Source organism: Ornithodoros turicata, chromosome 10, assembly GCF_037126465.1.
Source record: "Ornithodoros turicata isolate Travis chromosome 10, ASM3712646v1, whole genome shotgun sequence".
In the NCBI taxonomy this organism is placed as follows: domain Eukaryota; kingdom Metazoa; phylum Arthropoda; class Arachnida; order Ixodida; family Argasidae; genus Ornithodoros; species Ornithodoros turicata.
In genome coordinates this window covers 16,883,956-16,894,871 of record NC_088210.1, presented here as the reverse complement: position 1 = coordinate 16,894,871, position 10,916 = coordinate 16,883,956, and the positions used below count along the sequence as shown (strand labels likewise).

The window sequence follows — 10,916 nt, the reverse complement described above, 5'->3', positions numbered from 1 at the left end:
CTTGCGTGGTTTTAATCCAAAAATATACGCGGAAAGGACAAATTTCGGTCCCGTAACGAAGGAGGAAAGAACCATGGGTTGTCATGCACGGATGCTCTAATGCGGCAACTGAGGTCTTTTTGACGGATACTCTTATTTCGGTTGTCCACCAAAGACTTCCCACTTTGTAATTTCTATCGAGTTCTTCAAGGATATGTGGCACGTCTGGTCGACGGCGTGCTTTTTATACATCGTACGCGTTTAGGAAATATTGTTTCTCAGTGAAGCAGGCAAAGAAAAAGGGAAATGGCTCGGATTTTCCGTAGCGAGAATAACTACGCTGCGATAAGGAGATAGACATTGATTGTATTGGATTGAAAAGAAAAATAATAGGCACATTGTGGTTCAAGAAAGATTGAGTAAGCTGCTCCAGACGACTGCGGCTAATGATGAAGCGAATTTTTAAAAACCCAATCCAACTAAATCAATTAACGATGAAATGACGCAGAAACATAGACAATTTGTTTTAGAGGAGAATAATGTCTCCCTATACATGAGTCCTGACAGATTGACGATGGAATATGAGGGTTGGTCGAATATGTTGAGAAGCTTCTCAATCCGCTGCCTCACGACAGGACATAGATCTTCTTCTTCCTCTTCTCCTTCTTTAAGCCTTTCAAGGTTGCTCGAGTAATCTGTAACCAATAAAGTGCTCCCAACGAAATAAAAAGTGATTCGATTAAACAGTGTTCTATGAAATCTCCCGGTTTTGTGGACACTGGAAAGAGTGGCCTTCGGCGAAACCTCTTTCCGCGGTGTCAGAGAGGGCGAAGATACGAAAATCTAAGGCATAAGTACATTTTTTTTAAATTCAAAAATAAATTTTTGTATCTGTTGAATATAGCTTATCATGCCTGACTTCCTGACAGGATGTACAATGTGCCTCGTCCCAAAAGCGACACTTGGATTGGATATTTCAAAAGGCACGTCATCCCATAGGATGGCACATCGAGCTGTATACAGGCTATGACAATCTTTGGCGTGATCTGCGTCATGCTGGACATTCCAAGGAATTTCTAAGGTGGTTCTCAGGAGAGCATCGCTGACCGCTCCTAAGGCCAAACTTATGAAAAAGTTTCCGCCGTAACGGGTATAGGTGCTCTTCGGTGCATACCGAAAACGAGAAACCCTAATAGAGGCGGTCATGGAAAGAGTCGGTAGGGAAATTGTTCAAGTCCAAGAAGAAAGTCCCCAGCACACTCCAGGGCATTACGCCTTCGCCAAGAACACCACTTCCTCCACAACATGACTGCCGTCTAACCCGTTTAACACAATGAAATACGTTCGAGATTTGAAGTGTCGTGTTTCTCCCACAGGGCGTAAATGACCATGCTAAGGAGAACGCTGCCGAGTAAGTCCACAGGCAAGCACAGACGCCCACGTGTCCCAGACCTGTCCCAGACCTGTCCCAGACCTGTCCCGGACCTGTCCCGGACCTGTCCCGGACCTGTCCCAGACCTGTCCCAATCCCCGAGCGCGGCGAAAACAATTTGATGTAGCGGAAAAGAGACCTAGAACAACAAACAACAACAGACACATGGTGCTGATGATACTGGTCTCCGTAGATCATTTGGTATAGCGTACTGAACAGTAGGGTACCACATTGCCTGAAACATTGTTTGTGCTCTGGGTATATGCGCGGTGACGACCCTGGAGCTTGTTTGAGCGCCATCTTCTGAAACTCCGTGATGTCGAAACGTCCTCCCATTGACATTGACTACAAAAGAAAGAACCGTAAACCGCAAGAATCCTTCTGTCATTGAGCAAACTACAGCTCCAAACTTCCTATTACAAGCATCCCCGGTATAATGGACCACTTTTCAACATCAACATCAATCTCTTTTCAGCCCCTACACGACTATATTTCGCGACAACCCTGGGGTAAACTATGCATTGAAAATGTTGCAGCAAAAAAAAGTATATAACTCGCTTCAAGTAGCGTTTCTAGTCGAGCTCGGTGCTAAAGAAGCACGTATTCCAGGTGATGGTCGGTAAATATCCGCGGACCAAATCAGCGAGATTGGACTGTCAACATAATTATGAGTTATTGTATACTATACTGATAGCCAAGAAAGTGCACTGACGCGCTATTGACGTTTTCCCCGCGAAACTGACAGAGCGATGCCGAAATGTGTTTGGCGTGTAGCGAAACTATAACCACTGCCTGCTGGCGCAGAACGACACAGATGCTATCTGGGACATGGCGCCCGATGAGGACTGACTAACGCAATTGGATGACCACACGAGCATGAAGGAAAAGAAACGCTCAGCTGCAACCAGAAAGACGAAAAAGGGCCTTATCGCAATCGAATAAAATGCAGCCGGAGCATTTCATCCTCTCTGCCGAGATACGCATCTGGGAGACTGGTCTATACGAGGTTCGTGGGGGGACTCACGCGGCTGACCCGATGACGTGGCTGCTGGCGTCATACGACGGATGAGAAAATATGGCTTATGTCTTCGGAAATGGTTTAGGAGCTCTTTGCGATACTGACCACAAGCCATGAGCATATGTCACGGATCGAACAGGTCATTCGTTGAAGGACAGAGATCCGAAGACGATGGTATTACCACGGTCCCTTGGTATTACCACTGTCTCTTTACACTCTCTCGAAGAGCAGAGAAACAGTGGTATTAAAAAAAAAAGAAAAAAAAAGAGAGAGAGAGATTGGCGGGATTCGAACCGCGCATCTCTCTATTGCCGGTCTAGTGTCTGCGAGTGGCCTTGCGAAGTGGTATGAGTGAAGGATGTGCATTTCAGTGGCGTCTGTCTTTACAGCTGCAATCGTGGCATTGTGAATGAAAGTGTGTGTGTGGGGGTGGGGGGAATATGTTTAGTGGAAAAAAAAGGGAGGAAAGGTTAGTCAGGCGTAGGCCGACTTGCTATTCCTTCAACAAAAAAGAGAAGAAAGCGAGAAAAGGAACACAGACACACAAAAGGGCCTTAGAGTCTGGTCGAGAGGCCGGTGATACGGATAAAGCTCAAGAGGGTAGTCGTAACCGCCCCCAGGTTGTGCAGGACCGGGCCGAGCAGGGTGGCCAAAGTAACATTAGGGTAGCCAGGTTGTCGCAAGTGGCGTTGGAGGATGAGTCTTTGTGAGAGGTACCGGTTGCAGGGTAGGAGGCAGTGCGCAATGTCGGCTTCCACACAACAAGTTGCGCAATTGGGGGAGTTCGTCTGGCGCATTTTATACAGGAGTGAGGGTATTCGTGCAACGTTCATTCGAAGACGATGGAGGAGTGATTCTTCAGCTCTATTGCAACGGCAGGCAATAGTAAAGTCCTGCAGGGGATCAATGAGACGTACGAAGTGACGATATGAGGTAGAGTATACGCTCGGAACTGCCGGGTACGGACACAGCGCCACCGGCGAATGTGCAGGGAACAGGCAGAGCTCGTTAGGGGTAGAGGGAAAGTGGGATTGTTTTATCAGCAACCGGTTCACGGACCGCTGTTTGGCACTCACACTGAATGGTTCAAATCCGAAACCATGAATGTATCGGCGTAGATTTTCTTTCTCTATTTGTTTGTGTTCGCGCCGCGAAGCAGCTGTGGCTATGAGCGGTCAGTGAGTGGACAAATGGACAAGGAGAAAGGAATGAGGGACAGGGGATTGGGGTTAGTATGCGTCTTGGGCCGACTTCATGGCGAATTGTGCCGGCATTCGTCTGCCGGAAAATCCAGGGAAAATATCAGGCAGTGCTCTAACCCGCTCAGCCATGCCGGTGGTAGACTCGCTCATAGGAGCTAGCGCAGTTACATATGCAGAAACGAAAACAGGGGGCTTTATCGCTTGCACGCGTTACGAGCTAACGAAGGGCGGGGCCCTCGTCGAGAAGGGCACGTGATAAAACCCGTGCACGGCGCTCTTCGCGCGATACGTGAAGGGCGTGGTATACGTCACGCGCAATGTGTCACGTGCTCATCTTTCTGAATTTCCCGACACTCGTTAGCTCGTAACGACCGTAACGACGATGAAGCGATTAAGCCCCCACGTGCAAGTTGTTGCGTTCCCACGCTGCCGTTCAGACCACTCTAAAAACAGAGCGGTGGGGGGGGGGGGGGGGCGATGTCGAAGTAGCTTGCCGTTGTTGGCCGGACTCAAGTGGGCATCGTCACGACTATAGCAAAAAAAAAAGAAAGAAAGGAAAAGGAGGGAGAGGAGAGTTGACGATTTCAAAGTGAGGCATAGGCAGGATGAAAGATATACTGATCGGACGGAGGTGCACTGTAGATGAGAGGTGCTTTTTGCGAGGCCCGTTTCTTGAAGAAAACGCACGAGGCGCAGCGCTTCACTACATCGCACGTTCCTAGCCAACCATCATCCCGAATGGCAACTTTCTCTTCCTTGATTTGATGAAAACGGGGGCGCGTATGCCATTTTTGTGACAATTATAAACTGCAAACAACAACAACTTTATTTTCGGCCTTGGAGAGTGGGGAGTTTCATCGCAACAGGCGATACTCTACCCCAGTGCTTGGTGGAATGGGGGGAATAAAATAACGAGCCCCTTTACAAGAACGATCGAAGTCCGATGCAACAACAGTGGCAAACGCCTCAAGTTTTCAGCAAATCAGGAGAAAGAACGATGTCACTCGGGACGGTGGTTGGCTAGTGTTATGCGGTGTAACTCTATTTTTAGAGTGTAGGAATATGGTATCAGTCTCACTCAGCAGTCTCCCATGCCAACGCTATACTCCCATACTGCATGCCTGACACTTTTACTCCACTGTCGTTACACCTGCAGCCATAAGAATACAAGAACACTATACGCATGAACAAATACGAAATAGACAAATGCATTTATTCACAGTAACACAGGCACAGTATTTACAACACAGTTTCCTCTAAGAGACAATGTACAATTTACAACAATTGGGACGTAGGGACAGGACGGAACGTACATTAAGCACCTGGTGATGCTTGGAAAAGAACAAGACGTTTAGACTTGTATCATCCAAATGACCTTCACGAGACCAAGATACCTCAAAGCATAGGCCGAGTGGGGTAGAATCTAGGCGATTTCCTGCATGGCATCGCTTGAGTGGGATACATGCACGTCGTGTACCTCTGGTCGAAGACTAGTTGTGGAGGGCACCGGAAGTCCATCTTCTTCTGGAGAGCTCCGAGGGGCAGCCAGATGCTGTGACATACGTAGAAGACATTGCAGTCCTGCGAGTCTCCGTAATATCCGTTACGACGGCCCCGGCAGGAAAACTCCTTGGTCGGTTGCGAAGGCACAAGCTGGAGAGGTGGCGAGGCGCCTTGCTCGGGAGCTGGTTTGTCAACTGCGCTCGGAGCTGTTGTTTGAGATCCCAGACTAGTCATTGGGGTGGAGGTGAACTCTAGTTGGTCGTTGCTCTGCTCAGTGGCCAATGAGGTCGTCGTGGTTATTCGTTCAGGTAGCGGAGACCGAGCAATGAGACTTTCCTCGCTTGAAGCAGTAGAAGATTCAGCTGGAAATGTGGAAACGGTAGTGAAGAACGTTGCGTCCCCTGTTGTGACGCTCTCGCCAAGTGGCGCAACACCAGCGTGGGTGGTGGTCTCTGTCGGAAGACCTGTAGCTGTCGTGGCTTCCGAACTTGTCCTCTCTTCTGGAGATGAAACGGACTGCGTCGTCGTGGTTATTCGTTCGGGCAACGGGGACCGAGCCATGACACTTTCCTCGCTCGGCGCAGCAGAGGATTCGGCTGGAAATGTGGAAACGCTGGACATTTCGGTGAAGAACGTTGAGTCCTTGTTTATGACGCTCTGGCCAAGTGAGGCAGCACCGGAGTCGGTCTCTGTGGTAATGCCTGTAGCCGTCGTGACTTCGGAACCTGCCCTCTCTTCTAGCGATGAAGCGGACTGCTCTGTTGTTAGGCCACTCCCTTCGACATCCCGCCCTCTGGGCGCTGTGGTTGAGAACTCAGAAGCCGCGCTTGGAATCGTGGTTGCTTGTCGTGTAGGGGCCTCTGTATGAACTGCAGGGGATTCCGTCGTCGACGTGGCGGCGGCTGCGACTTCGGTAGTGACCGCAACGCGGTCAACTAGTGCTTCTGCAGTCTTGGTAGTTGCGTCGAAGACACCATCTCTAGAGACCATCGCTGTAGATGCTGCAGGGCTTGGTCCTTCACTTTGGATGGTGGAAGTGGGACTTGCCTGAGTCATGTTGATTGTTGCCTTGCTTGGTGCTTCTGTAGCCGTGGTCTCTTGAGAAGTGATCTCGAAATGTAGATCACGCTGTGCTGCTGCGGTCGACGGTGACAGTGGCAGTTCTGTTACGGGCCCCACACTATTTGCTGTCACTCGATCGGCAGTTGTAGGTGAACCTGCGGTGACAGCTGACGCCTTGGACGACTGCATCATTTTGCCGAACAGCGGGATTGGGGACGTCGGTACTGCAGCTCTTTCCACTAGAGCCAGGGGACTTACGGACGTATCAGCCATGTGATGCGTCGTCTGACTTTCTGTGGCTACAGACTGTGGTGCGCTGGGAACCTCTGTGGTGGCAACATCTGGGACTCCTGCAGGCAGCGTGACATCGGCCGCTCTGAAAATCACACCATCATGTACTGCGGTAGTCAAAGGACGCCGGGTACGTCTCTGAGGAATGTCCTCAAGCATATCATCGCCAATAAACTGATCCGTGGTGATCTCAGCGTACCTGAATTTTATGTCCTTCACCTCTTGTAAGGATGTGGCTTTTGAGGCACTAGAATCAGCTTCAGTGCTTGTAGGCTCACTGGTGTGCCCCATCTCCGTGGTCACCGCGGCTGGCGGCATTTCCTGTTCTGTCGTTGTCAGCGGTTCAAATCCATAGTCAGCGCGGGAGAGAGCACCTTCCATGCCTTCAGTCGTTGTGGGCGTGTTGTTGTAGCGTGGGGTTTCGGAGGCAAATACTGCTCGCTCATGTGGAACCATCGTAGATGAGTAGCTTTCCACGGTGGGCTCAGAATCATCTGCACGCTGTTCTGGCGACGCTGTTGTTGGCACCATCTCTTGCACGACGTCTGATGTTGTGGGCGGCACGGCGCTGCTGGGAACATCGGAGAAGAATACTGCCCGCTCGGCTGGAACCATTGTAGACGAGTAGACTTCGGTGCTGTGTTCAGAATCATCTGCACGCTGTTCTGGCGACGCTGTTGTTGGCACCATTTCTTGCACGACGTCTGATGTTGTGGGCGGCACGGCGCTGCTGGGAACATCGGAGAAGAACACTGCCCGTTCGGCTGGAACCATTGTAGACGGGAAGACTTCGGTGCTGTGCTCAGAATCATCTGCACGCTGTTCTGGCGACGCTGTTGTCGGCACCATCTCTTGCACGACGTCTGATGTTGTGGGAGGCGCGGCGCTGGTGGGAACGTCGGAGAAGAATACCGCCCGCTCGGCTGGAACCATTGTAGACGAGTAGACTTCGGTGCTGTGCTCAGAATCATCTGCACGCTGTTCTGGCGACGCTGTTGTCGGCACCATCTCTTGCACGACGTCTGATGTTGTGGGCGGCACGGCGCTGCTGGGAACATCGGAGAAGAATACTGCCCGCTCGGCTGGAACCATTGTAGACGAGTAGACTTCGGTGCTGTGTTCAGAATCATCTGCACGCTGTTCTGGCGACGCTGTTGTCGGCACCATCTCTTGCACGACGTCTGATGTTGTGGGCGGCACGGCGCTGCTGGGAACATCGGAGAAGAATACTGCTCGTTCGGCTGGAACCATTGTAGACGAGTAGACTTCGGTGCTGTGTTCAGAATCATCTGCACGCTGTTCTGGCGACGCTGTTGTCGGCACCATCTCTTGCACGACGTCTGATGTTGTGGGCGGCACGGCGCTGCTGGGAACATCGGAGAAGAATACTGCCCGCTCGGCTGGAACCATTGTAGACGGGAAGACTTCGGTGCTGTGCTCAGAATCATCTGCACGCTGTTCTGGCGACGCTGTTGTCGGCACCATCTCTTGCACGACGTCTGATGTAGTGGGCGGCACAGCAGTGCTGGGAACATCGGAGAAGAAAACAGCCCTGTCTTCCGCAACCTTTGTGGACAATGTACCTTCCGTCACAAGTTCAGAATCTTGTATAGCTCTCTCCGCCGATGCTGACGTGGTCGCTGTGGAACCGTCCTTGCCTTCATTAGACGCAGTCGACGTAACGTCTTTCCTGGTGGCTTCCAAGCTTGTGGACGTCACATTCTGGTCGAATAACTCAGACACCAGCGAAGTATTGGTAGCGTTACCAACGATAATCCATTGGTCGTCACGGCCAACGCCCTGGAAAGTGGCGAGAAAGCGAGAGATCAAGTTTACAGCTTACAAAACGAACAAACAGCATGACCAAAACGGCATAGCTGGGCATAGCACACACACACACACACCACACAGTAATAAATTATAGGTAAGACAATAAAAGAACCGGTAATGTGCCTCAGTAAACGTCACCGACAGAAATAGGCCTGTCACCGTCTAATGACGTCAGTCGCAAGCGAGCTCCACAGTGGCTAGCGTGCCGTGGTCCTGTCCGTTCAGATCTTCACCCCCACCGTACCATATCCCAGTAATTTCAACATGTTCTACACTCCCAAGCAGCACAGTATCTTGGCCCAATAATGCGCCACGACACTGTGTAGCTTTGGTTACTCTCTTCTAAATGGCATGTCTCAGTGAACGAAAGCCAATTTAGCCGGGCCTACAATACGGCGACATTCCCGCCGTGTCGAAGCGCGACACACGTTGCAATATACGCACTCAAGCTAGTGTAAGCATCTCTGCACCACATTCCAAGAAGGGAGTAAAACGGGGGGTAATTGCAGCTTCTAGTGCCCTAGATTGCAATTACTCCCCATTTTAATCCCCTTATCCCGAAATGTATTCCCCAGAACTGCAAAGAGCTACTGAACTCCGCAAATGGTCTCCTGAATGCAACAGTCTACGTTAATATATGCCCTTCGTGAATTTGATGGAATAAGGGTATATAACTTATCTAATTTAGCAATTTTCCACCCGCACAGAAGAAGAAATTGTTAGCGGTTCTTTCTTGACAAATTGTGCCCTATGCGTGTCTCAAGGTTTTATATCACTGGACATATCACGGTTGACGGTTTAATTCAAAGTATTTTCATGCATGCACACGAATTATGTAACCTAGGGGTGTTAATACAGAGCGTGAAATGCAGTCTTCACTCTGTGACATTCATTTACTCCCTAAAAGGACTATTTTTTGTGGCAATGCATTTAGCCCCCAATGACTACATTACTCATTACTAAATTTTTTTCCCTTAGAGGGCACGGCGACCAGTCGAATTCGCAAACCGCCGCCGACGCTTTAGCGTGGTAAATATGGGAAAGAAGTTAAGAACCTAACACTGGATGCAAGTATTGACATATCCATCTCCCTCACACTCCTTCTACACTTCAACAGTGAACACCTAGCGTACATTAGCCAAGGAAATTTTTAGATTGCATTAGAAGGAAAAAAAGAAAATCGTCTGCAGCGTCTGACTGGACCAAAGGACATCGTGACATGGCACGTGGTGCTGCGTACATAACCTTAGCTCCAAAGTAAAATCCAAAGTAAAATTTTAACTATATGGAAGCACTGGCCCTTTTTTTTCTTTATCACATCACAATCACCGGCAAGTTACGAGAGTCACCTTTTGTCCTAAGTATAACGTGAAGAAATTCCTGTCCAAACGACCGTAGCTGGTACGGTATCGATCAACTTTTTCCAAGTTTCCAGTTCTTTTAAAGTACGTCATATTCATTTAATTGCCGAGGATACTTGGTCTCGTTCTTATTACGCAGCGTGTGATAAGAATGGGGACACGAAATTTTGGATAATCCCTTAGATGCCGCCCGGAAGAAGAACAGTCTCTCTTCGGAATATGGGAGGCCTACCTTTCTATGTTCCGGTGGCGGAACTTTTACGCATCGGTAAATCCACAAATCCGAGAATGCCACAGAAAAGGTCTCTAGGGATCCAAGCACTCCTAGAAACATTTTCTGTGGGATTTACTCGATGAGAACAGGTTGGTCGATTCAATTCCAATACAAAAAGGCGACTTTTTTTCTTTTTCGAAGGGGTATCGCATTTAGTAAATACCAACTAGATTTCACGACTTCGATCGAAAACAATAAAAATGATGACCGGCTGAAGTTCGCGGTAGGGTAAAAACAGCAATAAATCGCCGGAAGAATTGCAGAACTTTACCATCCACATTACAATGCCGTACTTAATTTAACACTACCTCTTTTCAACAGCCTGCACAAAAAAAATGAAGAAACTTACCATCGGTGCTGTCCACGCCGAATCCAAAGAGGCCCATACCAGCAAAAGCAGCGTGGCTGAACACGGAAACATGTCTTCGCAGGACCTAGAGAACGTCTCAAAATGACGAGGAACCCTAGTTCCCTGGCTTTTGAAGAAGTTCTCCACCGCAGCGCACTTAGCCCGAGGGTGTCTGCACGTGGACAAGAGTTTATTGCCACCGGACAGGAGACTATCCTTCTTGCCACTTGAACAATGCAGGTATTTTACTTGTCACATTGACGTGTACCCTTTGGGCTATGATCCCCTCCCTACCCCCACCCCCACCCCTTTCTTTTAGCTGCGGCCGTTATGAAAGATATGACTAAGGTCTCTTTGTGTTGAAGGTCCAGCAGGATTTTTAGAGCTTTAGATCTGAGTCACAGGTACATCGTTTCCTTTTCTTTTTCTTGCGACATTTTTCGGTCGTGGTGACAAAAATTGGGATCCTACTCCTTGAATGGAGGAAAAACCCGGAGCTGCCAAAAGTTGGAACAAAAGGCTGTTCTTCGGCTTGGAGTCAGTGACTCCCTGCTTCTACTGGGCCACGGCGGCCATTCTCTTTCAAAATTTCCGATGGTCACGAGTCAACTACCT

The 10,916-nt window shown here is 49.4% G+C and overlaps 1 protein-coding gene across 1 annotated transcript; it reads right to left on the bottom strand.

The window, feature by feature from the left end:
• Nucleotides 1-4,705: 4,705 nt before the first annotated feature.
• LOC135369744 (mucin-2-like) lies at nucleotides 4,706-10,338 on the bottom strand. Its single transcript, XM_064603262.1, has 4 exons — nucleotides 10,302-10,338; nucleotides 9,911-10,002; nucleotides 5,109-8,287; nucleotides 4,706-4,781 (listed from the first exon to the last, which is right to left on the bottom strand). Exons 1-4 carry the CDS (start codon nucleotides 10,336-10,338, stop codon nucleotides 4,706-4,708), a joined length of 3,384 nt encoding a protein of 1,127 aa, XP_064459332.1.
• Between the last annotated feature and the right edge of the window lie 578 nt (nucleotides 10,339-10,916).

Bases quoted from the DNA above. Each gene is read 5' to 3' on its own strand.
- LOC135369744 (XM_064603262.1), bottom strand. From the start codon at position 10,338: ATGGGCCTCTTTGGATTCGGCGTGGACAGCACCGATG. The intron at 10,003-10,301 runs GTAAGTTTCTTC...AAATGTTTCTAG, and splicing joins CGGCGTGGACAGCACCGATG to GAGTGCTTGGATCCCTAGAG. The intron at 8,288-9,910 runs GTAGGCCTCCCA...GCCACTTTCCAG, and splicing joins CGCCACCGGAACATAGAAAG to GGCGTTGGCCGTGACGACCA.